We start from the raw sequence: 16,426 nt of genomic DNA on the forward strand, positions 1-16,426 counted from the left end.
TAGATGGACTGTTCCACATATCCTACGAAGAGGCAGGCATATCTGGGGCCCATGCAGGTGCCCATGGCAACTCCTTTGGTTTGGAGGAAGTGGGAGGATTGGAAAGAGAAGTTGTTCAGGGTGAGGACCTGTTCAGTCAGTCGAAGGAGGGTGCCAGTGGGAGGGTGCTGGTTGGTGCGGCGGGAAAGGAAGAAGCGGAGGGCTTTGAGTCCTTCGTGATGGGGGATGGAGGTGTACAGGGACTGGATGTCCATGGTGAATAAGGCGTTGGGGACCGGGGAAGCGAAAATCATGGAGGTGGAGGAGGGCGTAGGTGGTGTCCCGAATGTAGGTGGGGAGTTCTTGGACTAAGGGGGACAGGACCGTGTCGAGGTATGCAGAGATGAGTTCGGTGGGGCAGGAGCAGGTTGAGACAATGGGTCGGCTGGGGCAAAACTTGCGCCCACACCTCCTCCCTTAATTCTCTCCAAGGCCCCAAGGGGAGGGATATTTCCCTCCCCTCCCCTATCAGCGTTCCGCAAAGACCACTCCCTTCATGACTCCCTCGTCAGGTCCACACCCCCCACTAACCCAACCTCCACTCCCGGCACCTTCCCCTGCAACCGCAGGAACTGTAAAACTTGCGCCCACACCTCCTCCATTACTTCTCTCCAAGGCCCCAAGGGATCCTTCCATATCCGCCACAAATTCACCTGCACCTCCACACACATCATCTATTGCATCCGCTGCACCCGATGTGGCCTCCTTTATATTGGGGAGACAAGCCGCCTACTTGCGGAACGCTTCAGGAAACACCTCTGGGATACCCGGACCAACCAACCCAACCACCCCGTGGCTCAACACTTTAACTCTCCCTCCCACTCCACCGAGGACATGCAGGTCCTTGGACTCCTCCATCGGCAGAACGTAACAACACGACGGTTGGAGGAAGAACGCCTCATCTTCTGCCTGGGAACCCTCCAACCACAAGGAATGAACTCAGATTTCTCCAGTTTCCTCATTTCCCCTCCCCCCACCTTGTCTCAGTCGGTTCCCTCAACTCAGCACCGCCCTCCTAACCTGCAATATTCTTCCTGACCTCTCCGCCCCCACCCCACTCCGGCCTATCACCCTCACCTTGACCTCCTTCCACCTATCACATCTCCATCGCCCCTCCCCCAAGTCCCTCCTCCCTACCTTTTATCTTAGCCTGCTGGACACACTTTCCTCATTCCTGATGAAGGGCTCGTGTCCGAAACGTCGATTTTCCTGTTCCTTAGTTGCTGCCTGACCTGCTGCGCTGTTCCAGCAGCACATTTTCAGCTTTAGATGGCAGAATTCATGTCCTGAAATCTGAAGGTCATGGTTCAAATCCTACTCCAGCAGCTTCAGCATGAAACTCTAGGCTGAGGCCCCAGTGTAAAACTGACAGTGTGCTTCTGATGAGATATTAAGCAGACACCCTGTTTGCTAAACAGTTTGCTGTAAAAGATCCATGGTCCTACTTCAAAGAAAAGAAGCACTGTCCCATGTTCCTAGACAACCTTTATTTCTCAGTTAATGGTATGATACACATTGTTGTCATCTGTGGGGGACATCTTGAGGTCTTTAAAATGGGGACATTAATATATTAATGAAATCCAGACCAATAACATTTCTCTATATCCCTTTAGGATGGTCAAACAATCTCCAAACAACTAGACTGTTTCTTCAGAATGGATTTGATAGGGATTAACCAGCCAGCATTTCCAAGGTCTGGTCTAATGATCTTGAGAAATATGTTCAAATTCTTAATGATAGCAGCAAAACTTAAATTTAACCAATTAAATTTTGCAAAAAAAAGTATTAGTAATAGTGACCAGGAAACGGCTGAAATTTTGTTAAAACGCATCTGGATTAGAGTGGTGCTGGAAAAGCACAGCAGTTCAGGCAGCACCTGAGGAACAGGGAAATCAATGATTCGGGCAAAAGGCCTTCATCAGAGTGCCTGCAGGGTGGAAAGATAAATGAGAGGAGGGTTCTGAAACAGATTTGCTACCACAACTACATTTGCTTCCTTACTGCCTGCCTCCGTAACCAACTCATCTCACATGGACTTCGGACCACCTTTAAACCAGCAGAGTTCGGATCCGAACAGGACAAACAGTACAGACTACTGATTCAAAAACACCAGCAACGATTCTCCTTCGAGATCCTCCGCTCCATGCTCGCAGCAATGCGCCGGCACCTAACCTCTCTACAGTCAGCCCTACCTCAGCTGAGGGCCACACTCTCTCAGAATTGTAAAGGACCCCTCCTTTACTACATTCTCAGGAGAATTCATACTCTCAACAAACAGTATTTCAACACCGTCTCAAACATCAAAAACTGTAAGTACAACAAACTTTTATCTACCCACCTCCATAACCAGCAATCCTCAAACATTCCAGAATATTCCTCGGGCCTCTGGAACTGCTCGGACATCATTAGCCATGTGGCTGGTGCAGCTACCATCCCCACGGTGATTGATGACATGACTTCAGCCCCCATCAGGGCCACTTCCGCCCCTCAATTCCTCATGCACCACATGTGACATCACTTCCGCCCCTCACATCATCGCTGATGTCACATGCTCAGTGACGTCCGCCCCCCCTTCCCCCCCACTGACGTGTTCGCCACCACTTCTGCCCCCACCAACGTCACTCACCTGCATTCTGCTGACACGCCCTTTCCAGATCCCACTGTCACCACCCCTGCCCCCCAGAACCCTGACGGGAACACCACCCCTGCTCATGACCCCACCCCCATGCCCCCCATCACCACACCCACGCCAGTTACAGGCTCCACCACCACTCCCAGCTCCACACCCACGGTCCCAGCTCCCAGCCCTGCCGAGTTTTCACCATCCCTCCAGAATGATCAGCCCTCTGCAAAGGCCTCACCTTTATCCCCCTCCGCACACACATCAATGAATTTAATACAAGCCGTGCCGTTGAACACTTCTTCCACTGCCTCTGCCTCCGAGCTTACTTTTACAATCAGGACTCCCGCTCACCTTCCGAGAACCCCTTTGCCCGCCTCCAACACACTCCATCCACCTGGACACCTTGCTGGCCTATTACCCGCCCTCGACCTCTTCATTTCAACTGCGCCGGGATATTAACTGCCTCAACCTGTCCACCCCCACTCCAACCTCTCACCCTGACAACGCGCAGCCCTCCACTCCCTCTGCTCCAATCCTGATCTCATCATCAAGCCAGCGGATAAAGGGGGTGCAGTGGTAGTCTGGCGCACTGACCTCTACACCGCTGAAGTTAGACGCTAACTCGAAGACACCTCCTCCTACCGCCCCCTCAACCATGACCCCACCCCCCATCAAGTAAAAAGTGAAGTCTGCAGATGCTGGAGATCAGAGCTGAAAATGTGTTGCTGGTTAAAGCACAGCAGGTCAGGCAGCATCCAAGGAACAGGAAATTCGATGTTTCGGGCCAGAGCCCTTCATCATTCCTGAAGAAGGGCTCTGGCCCAAAATGTCGAATTTCCTGTTCCTTGGATGCTGCCTGACCTGCTGTGCTTTAACCAGCAACACATTTTCAGCCCACCCCCCATCACTAAACCATCATCTCGCAGACCATACAGAACCTCATCACCTCAGGAGACCTCCCACCCATAGCTTCCAACTTCATAGTCCGGGAATCCCGCACTGCCTGGCTCTAACTCCTTCCCAAGATCCACAAGCCTGACCACCCTGGCCGACCCGTTGTCTCAGCATGCTCCTGCCCCACTGAACTCCTCTCTACCTACCTCGACACTGTCCTATCCCCCCTAGTCCAGGAACTCCCCACACCCTCCTTTCATTCATCTCTCCACCCTGCAGGTACTCTGCCTCTATTCCTGAAGGGCTTTTGCCTGAAACGTCGATTTCCCTGCTTCTCGGATGCTGCCTGAACTGCTGCGCTTTTCCAGCACCACTAATCTAGAATCTGGTTTCCAGCATCTGCAGTCCTTGTTTTTACCTTAAAATGCACCTGATCCATTAAAATCCAACAGAAAAGGTAGGTTTCCATCCTTACTCCCTTTGGCTGATAATTAACTCCAGACCCACAGAAATATAGTCAAGTCTTTACCACCCTCTGAAATAGCCCATCACTTAATTGAATCACAAAAGCTGCAAAGAATTACAAATAATAAAGCCAGTTAGACTATCTCGCACTGACTACAGGCATCAGATTCAGACATAACAAACAGATACCAAGTTAATCTAACAATATCCTCATTAAAATACAAAGATCTGAGCCAAAGTTTTGACAACTGTCCCACATATCTGTCAAACAATGTCATTAGACACGTTGGCTATTCATAATTCCAGCAACAGGACAGACCTACAGGAGATTGGAGACACTATGGTACAAATTACAGTTTTCAGCCTGTATCCTATGTTGTTTCATGGACTGGGTCAAAAACAAAGAATCTATTTACTCCCTCTCTCTATTGGTAAATCAGTTTATCTTCACATTGAAAACCAATTGGAAGGAGCACAGTAGCACAAGCACAAAATATACTCGGTGTAGAACTTCAATGTCCATCACCAACATTGACTCATTCTTGTTAATCCCTCAAGGATGTATCTGCTGTATTGGGTCAGCAGCTACTCAAAGGTTCTGTACAGACTAATTGGCATGCCAGCACTTCACACAGAATTGACTTTTGGTTTTGGACCAACAAGCCTTCTGGAAATAACGGTCTTTCTTTACATTTAAGATACTCTCCACTGCGTTGAGTGGCAATACTTTCCCTCTCAGCTGTGTGTGTGTGTCTGCGGGTCTGTGCATGGTGATCGATCTGCTGGTACTGATCATGGCACTGGCTTCCAATTCTGGAAGTTGCTGCTAGGGTTGGACCTTAAAGATCTATGCAGCCGAATAAAAAATTAGAGCAAAAGCTGGTGTTGTGCTGAATGGCATAGATTTAGAACAGATTTACCTGCTCAAAATTGGATTCCTAAGAGTTGTTTAACTTATGGAAATAATGTTTTCCTGATTTCACTCCTAAGTTGTAGACTGTCCCTTTCTTCTGGATTACCCCAGAAATACCCAATTTGCTTCATTCACATTGTTTCTGCTACTCCTTCAAAATTTGCTTTACAAATAATTCTAGCATCATTGTGCATTCTGCCTCTATCTTCTTTTCCGGTGGTGCATTTCATATTCTGACAACATTACCAAAACTCCAACTGCAGCATAACAGTGTTCAACCACACTTTGTAACCTTTTGACCTAGCACATTCCTCACTGTACCATTGCCAGCAAGTCAGAGGATTAACCTTGGTTCAAAGAAGAGTGCAGAAGGACATGCCAGGAGCAGCACCAAGCATCTTAAAAACATAAGATGGCAATTTCATGAAACTGGAATTAACTTGAGTCTAAAGATCATAATTGAACTCAAATGGTAACTCTGCTTCAGTTGGCTCAGTTATCTGGATCCTTGGTTTCAATGCTGTGTAACACTAACAGCTTCAATTCTCATACTGGCTGACATTATTATGAAGGTCTCTTCTTCTCAGCCTCTCCCCTCACAGAAGACTCTCAGGTTCAATCACCATTAGTCAGGTCTTTCTAATGATAAATCAGCTCTATGGCCTGCTAGGACTACGGCCATGTTACATGACATGTCAAGATGACAGTGTAGTGAGATGTGAATTAACTCAGCCAGAGAGCTGAACAAGCTTTTGAATTGTCTGCCCTCTGTGACACATATGCCCAAATTGTGGAGTTGTGTCATTTCATGTTCCATTTACCTTTTAGCTGATATTTGAATTTTATCAATTTTAGTTTGCTTGTCGCAGTAAAAGTCTTGTTTGTTATTTTTGTTGTATCTTTTGGGAAATTAATCTCCTCCAAAAAAATTATTTGTCTCTACGGGAGCCTAAAGCAACTTTTGGACACGATGCTGTGGTGCCATTTTGTAGAGGGAATATGGCAAGACCTTTCTTTCTTCTAAAATACCTGAACAACACTGTAAATTTCTGCTGAAGTTAGAAGCAATGTTTTCTCCTGGTTTCTTTTTGCAACCTTCCTCAGTTCCTTGGCATTTTTTGGAATATATTAATGGATCTCTAGATCCATTTCTTTTCCTGAAATGTAAAAATCGTGCATGCCTTTTGTTACTCAATTTTTTTGTTAGTTAATAGTGGTATTTCTCTTTTACTTTTATTTAATATTTTATTCCATGGCTGACCTTGCACAGGGATAATTTTTAAAATTTCATTTCATCTTTCTTCTATACCTTTCTCCCCAGAGTCTATTTCTACTTTTTTGATTCATTCGCAGGAATGTGGGTGTTGCTGGTTGGGTTAACATTTATTGTCCATTACTAATTGCTTCTGAACTAGATGGTTTGTCACAGCCTTTTTAGAAGAAAGTGAGGACTGCAGATGCTGGAGATCAGAGCTGAAAATGTGTTGCTGGAAAAGCGCAGCAGGTCAGGCAGCATCCAAGGAGCAGGTGAATCGACGTTTCGGGCATGAGCTGTTCTTCAGGAATGAGGAGAGTCTCCTCATTCCTGAAGAAGGGCTCACGCCCGAAACGTCGATTCTCCTGCTCCTTGGATGCTGCCTGACCTGCTGCGCTTTTCCAGCAACACATTTTCAGCTCACAGCCTTTTTAGAGGCCAGTTAAGAGTTAACTACATTGCTGTTGGTGTGGAGTTGCATGCAGAATGGCAGATTATCTTCAAGGGACATTTGTGAACAAGATGGATTTTCATTACAAACAACAAAGGACAGAAACGCTTTGTTAACATTAAACTAGCTTTTCCAGAATTCCAAATTTTTCAGTACATTAAAATTTTACTGCATCTACCATGGTGTGATTTGAACTCTCATTCCCAGAACATTACAGTGAGACTCTGGATTACTAGTCCAGTGACATTATCACTGGCCCATCAACTCCTAGATGCTATCGTTCAAATGTTGCCTCATATCTTTAAAAATTGGGCTCTTAACCTTTTACTTTTTACCCTTATGTCTATCTCATGAAAAGGAGAATTAATTAGTGTTTTTTTAATGCAGTATTATCAGGCTATGAAATGATGCACCACAAGAAAAGAAATGCTGGAGGTAGAATACCCAATGAAACCAGAATTATTGTAAAACAAAACTTAAGGAAATAGCAGAAACAACATGCGAGTGAGGCAATCCATAATAAAGGAGTCAAAGTCTTAAATTTAGGAGCAAAATCAGGAAGAATTTATTCAAAGTAGTCAAACGTTTTAATTCTATATAACCAATTGAAAGTTGGAGTAAGAATAATTGGTTTTTATTAAGCTTTATGCACATGAAGAAGCAGGAATTTAAGTACCATCAGTTTGCATAATTGAATTGTGGATTGTAAGCTTCCACTGATGCATCCCACTAGGTGGCTCGATAGTTAGCATTGAAGGTCATGGGCTTGATTCTAGTCTCGGGTAATTGTCTATGTGGAGTTTTCACATTCTCCTCATGTCTGCATGGATTTCTGCAGATGGTCTGGTTTCCTCCCATAGTTCAAATATGTGAAGGCTAAGAGAGTTGACCATGATAAATCGCTCATATCCTCCAAGCAAGTTAGGTGAATTAGCCATCGTAAATGTGGGGTTATGGGGATAGGGTGGGGGAAAGAGAGGGGGAGTGGAGGTGACTCTGGGTGGTTCTTCAAAGGATCAGTGCAGAATCTATGGACCAAATGACCTCTTACTTTACTGTAGGGATTCCATGATTCTATTGCCAAAGCCATGCTGAACTGAATAGCCTCTGTCTGTACTACAAAATCCATTGATGAAGTTATAGTTAATTATCAGTTTTGTATTTCTATTCCAGCTAGTAATTTCATTTGGCTTATTCAAAATGTTAAGTTTTCTTCTGTAACGTTTTTCAATTAACTTTGGGCATTTTACCAAAATCTGTACAGAAGACATTTATTCAGATAACTGCAACAAAATATACAACTTTGGGCTCCATATCTCAGGAAGGATGTACTGGCCCGAGAGTATATTCAGAGGAGGTTCACAAGAATGGTCCCAGGAATGAAAAGCTTAACGTATGAGGAATGTTCGAGGACTCTGAGTCTACACTCGGAGTTTAGAAGGACGAGTGGGGGATCTAATCGAAACTTACAGAATACTGAATGGCCTGGACAGAGTGGATATTGAAAAGATGTTTCAATTGCCAGGAGGGACTAAGGCAAAACCTTAGAATAAAGGGAAGGCTTTTTAGAATGGAGATAAGGAGAAACTTCAATCAATCTGTAGAATTCACTGCCACAGAAGGCTGTGGAAGCCTGGTTATTGAGTTGATTTAAAACGGAGATAGATAGGTTATTGAGTATCAAGGGTTAAGGGGAGAAAGCTGGAGAATGGGGTTGAGAAACGTATCAGCCATGATTGAATGGTGGAGCAGATTTGATGGGCTGAATGGCCCAATTTATGCTCCTATGTCTTATGGTCTAAAAGAATGAGATGACCTTCTTTCTTCTGTAACTTAATACTTCAACAAAAAAAAAGACAAAAGAATGAGACAAGGCTTTCTTTTGTCTGTAATTTGTAAACCAAATACTCTAGAAAGTGTTTTGGGAATTATAGATCAGATAGCCAATCAATTTTAGCTTATGGGAACAATCTTGAAACTGAACAAATGACTCACCAAACATGGTTACCATTTTTAGACACAAACTACTCACCTGATCTTTAACACTGTCTCCTGTAAACATGTACTTTACATGGTATAGAAAATCACAAATAGGGTCCATATAGCTCAGGTGCTGTGTGTTTTGGTCTACATTCTGTAACATCTCATAAAACGCAATGCCAATCTGCAAGAGATAAGTATTAAATTTAACTGTTTTTATCAGGTATAAATAAATTCATTCACTACATTCAATGTAACATTCTGCTTCAGCTAAAAAAAACCGTACACACAAGGGACATTTAAAAATTTTGATCATATTTTGATGAGTATCTTTACCAAAGTCTGGGGTAGTCAAGGAAGCTGGAAAAACACAGCAAGCCAGGCAGCATCAGGAGGTGGAGAAGTCAATGTTTCGGGTGTAATCCTTCTTCAGAACTCTTTACCAAAGTCTTGTCTTTTATCAAGTATACAACCTCTGTATTCCAACCTAATCTATCCCTTTTTAGAGCTTCAATGATAAAGATAACGAGGAGATAATTACAATAGTTTGTAGCAAAATGCCATATAGAACTATATTTAAAAAGCGATGCAGCAGAATACATTGTCAAGAGTTTGAATTTGATCAAACTGCCATTCGAAAGTGATTTGAAAAAAATGGAGGGTAAGACCATTATTTATCAGAGTGGAGCTTTCTCCCAGTTGAGCAGCTTGCCAATTCTTCATGAAGAATGTAACAAAGTCTGAAATATCTTTTTAATGCTAGAAATATATTTAAACAAAGAAGTCACTGAAAGCTATGAAATATACAAGAAACACAGAGAATTGTCTCAACATTCCAATGACATTGCAATCTGTAGCACCAAGCATAGTAGTGTGACATTGATACCCAAAATGAAAAAAGGTATTGCATATTTTTGTTAACACACAGGAGAAAAAAAAAAGAGAAAAAACATACTTGAGAGCTTAATTATTAGAATCGTAATAGACTCAGATGGATGTATCATCCATAGCTAAATTTGGTAATGATGGATTCTATTAAATTGAAATACGTGGACTGGTCGACCAAAGGGTCTGTTTCCATGCTGTCTGACTATGATTCTATAACACTTTGCAAGCTGCGAGGATTCATGGTAGGTCAGAGGATTGGTAAACTTCAAGAAAACAAAATGGCTTAAACGATAATAAAGTGGCAGAAAAAATAAGAAAGATGGTTCGCAATATAAAAAGAAAGTTTAAGAGTTTCTGCAAGTACTTGAATAGGAAAAGTGTAACTAATGCTGTTGCATATCCTCTAGAATGTGACTGGAAAATTTGATAACGATAATAAAGAAATAGCACAAACTTTGAACAGGTGTTTTGCATCCATTTTCCGTTAAACATGAAGAGTTGTTAGAGATGAACTGAAAACAATCACCAGGAAAAAGGTTCAGGAAAAATAGAAAAGCAGCAAACTCCATGATGCCAAGGGATGTGATTGTGCTGATACATGAATCACAAGCAGCTAGTATGTGAGTACAGCAAGTGATTAAGAAGACAAATGGATATCTGGAATTTAGTGTAAGAGAAATGGAATATAAAAGGAAGGGAAGTTTAACTACAGCCGAACAGGGTTTTGACAAGACCAGATTTGAAGTATTCAATACAAATTTCATCTTCCAATTTTGAAAAACTTATTTAATTGCTTCAGAAGCAGTTCAGGGAAAGTTCAGTCATTCCTACGATGAAGGGCTTACCTTGTGATCAAAAAGGTTGAACATTATATATAAATATTGGAGGGAAATGAGAGACAATCTTATTGAAACTTAAGATCTTGAAGGGACAAGGTTAGGGTTGCTATCCACTTGAAGTTTACCCTTCGCTTTTTGATGCGGGGGACATGGGGCGGAAAAGAAGAGGGACTAAAACAAAAGGATGTAGATCGGAATGAGAGATTTACCTTTTAAGACAGTTTTCTTTTCTAACCTGGCAGTGGGTAATTAGAATGTAAAATTCTCTTCCCAGAAAGTAACCAGATCAACTATCACCCTATTAAATGGTGGAGCAGGCCCAGGGGATAAAAGGTCTATTTTGTTTCCAAATCCTATGTCCAGGTTCCTGAGAAAGGATCGGACTGGCAACCATGGCAGCATGCAACATGAATTGTCCTCTGGTTTTGAGAAGATTTGTGGCTCATGTTGAGGTTCTGGATGCAAGTTTGCTCGCTGAGCTGTAAGGTTCGTTTCCAGCTCAGCGAGCAAACCTACCATCCATGAAGTGTCCTTTAAGAAGTTAGCATTGAGATTCAAAAGAAAGAGTTGGTGGTTACAGACTCAACATTGTGGACTGTGATGACAATTCCTTGCTGACCACTGTACACTATTGTATATTTGCCTCTGCTGAGCTCATCCTGCAGGTGAGGCAGGACAAACCCAGGGTTGGTGGTTGAGGTATCTAGGATGTTAGGTTAAAACAATTGACTGCAGATGCTGGAAACCAGATTCTGGATCAGTGGTGCTGGAAGAGCACAGCAGTTCAGGCAGCATCCAACGAGCTGCCTGAACTGCTGTGTTCTTCCAGCACCACTGATCCAGTATCTAGGATGTTGAATGCTAGGCACAATTCAATCAACTCATTGCTCGACAAGTCATTTTGCAACTTTACGAAGATGTTAGTAATGAAAACTTTGCAGGACTGAGTGTGTCATTTCATTTTAGATGTTGAAGTCCAATTGGTTTCAATCCACTACGATTTTTCTGCAGCTGTTTAGTACAATTCAGTGGCTTGTTCATCAATTGAGGCTGGTTAAGGATAAAGTACATCGTTGTGGATCAGTCATCACATAAAGACCAAAACAGAGTAGGCCAGATTTCCTTCCCCAAAGATCATTTGCGAATCTGACGCATTTATATGATCAGTAGGAGAAATCAAGGGTTACGAGAAAAGGGTAGGAAAGGGGACGTGAGTAACATTGGATCAGCCATTATCCTGTTGAGTAGCTAAGCAGAGTTCAGGGGCCAAATGCCCTACTCCAGTTCCTTATTTCTTACCACTTTATGACTGATGATCATTTCAAGGCCCTCTTACTGAGACTAGCTTTCAATTCCAGGTTTTTATTAGTTGAATTTAAATTCCACCGGTCATTATGGGATTTAAACCAGTGTCGCCGGGGCATTAGCCTGGTCCTCTGAATTGCTAATTAAATGACCACAGTGCCACTATCTCCCAATGGCATGTTTCATTTTCAATTCTAATTCTTGGTAAGACTTTAGTCTGCACAAATTCAAACTGAGAAATGCCAAACTAATTTTCTATAATTATGCTCTGCAGTTGGTTGTCACAAAGTACAAGTTAACATTTGAAATTCAGACTAAAATTACTCTCACACACAAAGCACTGACCTCAAGCATACATCGGGTCCTTTCTTGCTGGAATCGTTGTAGAAAAGGACCAACAAGATGATAAATGTACAACAACTGGAATTCAGTCTTCACCAATGGCTTTAGTACTTCCGTGAGAAATCTAAGGAAGACCATCAATTTATTATTTTTCATAATATATTCTAATTTCTAACCTTATTACTCTGCTTTGGTTTCAATTATAAGTTTGTTTTGTGAATAGATGATAAACATAAAAATAATGCCTTTGTTCAGCAGTCAGATCCAGATTTATGCACTTCAGTTAATCACTTGGGGGCTCTAACAAATGTGTCTGTCCTTGGTGACTAACTGTTCAATTTTCCTAGAATGAATGACTGAAAAGTTCCAGTGAAACTGCAAAGCAAAGTCCATCATTCCCCGACAGGCAGCATGTAATTATTTAAATAGATGATGATATTCTAATTTTCTCTTTGAAAAAAAATCATCTATAATATTGATTTATTTACTTGATCATGCATTTCAAAACTATTAAAACTGTTTATGAAATTCTCACATGAAAAGTTTGTTATTTAATATCTATTAAAATAAAAAAAACTATAAAGTAATATGCAATCATAAACACTGACCTATTTAGTTCCAATTCAGCTGAATTCTCAGAAATTAGATTTAATAAGGAAAACCACTGGCTCAGCTTTAGGTTTAAAAAAAAGGACTCACGAGGATAAAAGACAATAACTTGAATTTATTTCCAAAGAGCTCTAAACAATAATACTTCAGGTCAGTGCTACACAGGTTTTATGGTTCCTCTATTTCTGAATAACTGTGTGTTCTAGCATTGTTTATATCTGCAACATATCCCTGTCACAACATCCATAAGAACATTATGGCACACCTAATTGTCATCAATGCCAGTACTTTTAACTCTCACTTCCAAAGTTCAAGTAATCAAATTATGCAGCAGATTTATTATGAAACAAAATATAGTATTTTATCCACAATTTGTTATTCAAACAATGGTTCTCAAATTTTAGTGACAACTGCTTCAGATTTCACAAAATTCTCCTTTTTAGTTGGTGAATCAACAGTAGTTAAATCAATGGGATCCATATTCAATTAGGAGAAAGTGAGGACTACAGATGCTGGAGATCAGAGATGAAAAATGTGTTGCTGGAAAAGCACAGCAGGTCAGGCAGCATCTTATGCCCGAAACATTGATTCTCCTGCTCCTTGGATGCTGTCTGACCTGCTGCGCTTTTCCAGCAACACATTTTTCAGCTCCATATTCAATTAGTTAAGTTTAAAAAGATTAAATTAACAAAACTAATGCTTTAACCTTCACAACCCAACAGATTTCAATAGATACATAATAACAACTTTTTCCTGAACTCCATGTGACAAATTAGCAGGCATTTAGACTAATACACAATGATTTTCAAGGTTTGTGCAAAGATTTGTAGCTCGGGTGCTCGTTGTTGTGGTTCTGTTCGCCGAGCTGGAAGTTTTTGTTGCAAATGTTTCATCCCCTGGCTAGGCGACATCATCAGTGCTTTGGAGCCTCCTGCGAAGCGCTTCTTTGATGTTTCTTCCGGTATTTATAGTGGTCTGTCCTTGCCGCTTCCGGGTGTCAGTTTCAGCTGTCCGCTGTACTGGTTGGTATATTGGGTCCAGGTCGATGTGTTTGTTGATGGAGTTTGTGGATGAATGCCATGCCTCTAGGAATTCCCTGGCTGTTCTCTGTCTGGCTTGCCCTATGATAGTAGTGTTTTCCCAGTCAAATTCACGTTGCTTGTTGTCTGCGTGTGGGGCTACTAGGGATAGCTGGTCGTGTCGTTTCATGGCTAGTTGATGTTCATGTATGCGGATTGTTAGCTGTCTTCCTGTTTGTCCTATATAGTGTTTTGTGCAGTCCTTGCATGGTATTTTGTAAACTACATTAGTTTTGCTCATGTTGGGTATCGGGTCCTTTGTTCTAGTGAGTTGTTGTCTGAGCGTGGCTGTTGGTTTGTGTGCCGTTAGGAGTCCTAAGGGTCGCAGTAGTCTGGCTGTCAGTTCTGAAACGCTCCTGATGTGTGGTAGTGTGGCTAGTCCTTTTGGTTGTGGCACGTCCTCGTTCCGTGGTCTGTCTCTTAGGCATCTGTTGATAAAGTTGCGCGGGTATCCGTTTTTGGCGAATACCTTGTATAGGTGTTCCTCTTCCTCTTTTTGCAGTTCTGGTGTACTGCAGTGTGTTGTGGCCCTTTTGAATAGTGTCCTGATGCAGCTTCGTTTGTGTGTGTTGGGTGGTTACTTTCATAGTTTAGGACTTGGTCTGTGTGTGTTGTTTTCCTGTGTACCCTTGTGGTGAATTCCCCGTTCGGCGTTCTCTGTACTATCACGTCTAGGAATGGGAGTTGGCTATCCTTTTCTTCTTCTCTCGTGAATCGGATTCCTGAGAGTGTGGCGTTGATGATCCGGTGTGTATTTTCTATTTCCGTGTTTTTGATGATTACAAACGTGTCATCGACATATCTGACCCAGAGTTTGGGTTGAATTTGTGGTAGGGCTGTTTGTTCTAACCTTTGCATAACTGCCTCTGCATGAGTCCCGAGATTGGTGATGCCATGGGTGTTCCGTATATACGAACAAATCAACGGAACACCAATGGGATCACCAATCTTGGGACTCATAGTAGAGGCAGTTATGCAAAGGTTAGAACAAACAGCCCTACCACAAATTCAACCCAAACTCTGGGTCAGATATGTCGATGACACGTTTGTAATCATCAAAAACACGGAAATAGAAAATACACACCGGATCATCAACGCCACACTCACAGGAATCCGATTCACGAGAGAAGAAGAAAAGGATAGCCAACTCCCATTCCTAGACGTGATAGTACAGAGAACGCCGAATGGGGAATTCACCACAAGGGTACACAGGAAAACAACACACACAGACCAAGTCCTAAACTATGAAAGTAACCACCCAACACACACAAACGAAGCTGCATCAGGACACTATTCAAAAGGGCCACAACACACTGCAGTACACCAGAACTGCAAAAAGAGGAAGAGGAACACCTATACAAGGTATTCGCCAAAAACGGATACCCGCGCAACTTTATCAACAGATGCCTAAGAGACAGACCACGGAACGAGGACATGCCACAACCAAAAGGACTAGCCACACTACCACACATCAGGAGCGTTTCAGAACTGACAGCCAGACTACTGCGACCCTTAGGACTCATAACGGCACACAAACCAACAGCCACGCTCAGACAACAACTCACTAGAACAAAGGACCCGATACCCAACATGAGCAAAACTAATGTAGTTTACAAAATACCATGCAAGGACTGCACAAAACACTATATAGGACAAACAGGAAGACAGCTAACAATCCGCATACATGAACATCAACTAGCCATGAAACGACACGACCAGCTATCCCTAGTAGCCCCACACGCAGACAACAAGCAACGTGAATTCGACTGGGAAAACACTACTATCATAGGGCAAGCCAGACAGAGAACAGCCAGGGAATTCCTAGAGGCATGGCATTCATCTACAAACTCCATCAACAAACACATCGACCTGGACCCAATTTACCAACCAGTACAGCGGACAGCTGAAACTGACACCCGGAAGCGGCAAGGACAGACCACTATAAATACTGGAAGACACATCAAAGAAGCGAAGGCAGGAGGCTCCAAAGCACTGATGATGTCGTCTAGCCAGGGGACGAAACGTTTGCAACAAAAACTTCCAGCTCGGCGAACAGAACCACAACACAATGATTTATTACAAGAATAAAGCATTATTGTTTATGCTGATGTCAAGATTATTTTGCTGGATACAAACATCAAACGAAGTACCCCCTTGTACCCAATCTATTCATATTTTAGATAACCATTGTATCACAACAATATATATACTGGATGTTGTTTAAGATTCAGATTACTTTTCCCCAAGACTTGTCAAGCTCTTTTCTTACTGGTATCCACCTTTCATAATTCTATAATATACTGCAACAAGTCTGCATTGAATTCTCATCCAAATGCACCTAATTCCCTATTCCACTAATCTGGCACCATCCCAAGCTATAGCTTGTCAAGCAGCATCAAGTATTCATTGGCCTTAACCTGGGCATCAATCTACCTTATCTTTGTTTATTGAAATTCCTTTTTCTAAATTCCATCAACTCCTTGAACGTCAAGGTCTCTAACTTTGGCACATCCCCAATTTTCTCTTTGGATCCTACGATTAAGTGCTCCAAAGCCAACAAGATTACCTCAGTCTGCAATTGTCCAAACTAAAGACATAATTCCATTAAATGTTCTTGTTCATTGGGAAAAGCTTCCCATCCTCAACCTCATCCAGGATGAGCACATCGATGTCCCGAGATTCACTGTCATCATTATTGAGAACTTTCTCTGTTTAACAAGTAATCTCTCTCTACCACATTACAT

The 16,426-nt window shown here is 42.4% G+C and overlaps 1 protein-coding gene across 3 annotated transcripts in view; it reads right to left on the bottom strand.

Annotated features, from left to right (window-relative positions):
• The window catches only part of med23 (mediator complex subunit 23), a 120,243-nt gene that overhangs the window by 3,938 nt on the left and 99,879 nt on the right, over nucleotides 1–16,426 (bottom strand). For all 3 annotated transcript variants that reach the window (XM_060851272.1, XM_060851267.1, XM_060851259.1), the window contains 2 exons: nucleotides 11,998–12,118; nucleotides 8,673–8,804 (listed from right to left, as the gene is read on the bottom strand). In XM_060851272.1, coding sequence (XP_060707255.1) covers nucleotides 8,673–8,804; nucleotides 11,998–12,118 — 253 coding nt within the window. The remainder of the gene's footprint in view (nucleotides 1–8,672; nucleotides 8,805–11,997; nucleotides 12,119–16,426) is intronic.

This window comes from Hemiscyllium ocellatum, chromosome 3 (assembly GCF_020745735.1).
Source record: "Hemiscyllium ocellatum isolate sHemOce1 chromosome 3, sHemOce1.pat.X.cur, whole genome shotgun sequence".
NCBI classification, from domain to species: Eukaryota; Metazoa; Chordata; class Chondrichthyes; order Orectolobiformes; family Hemiscylliidae; genus Hemiscyllium; species Hemiscyllium ocellatum.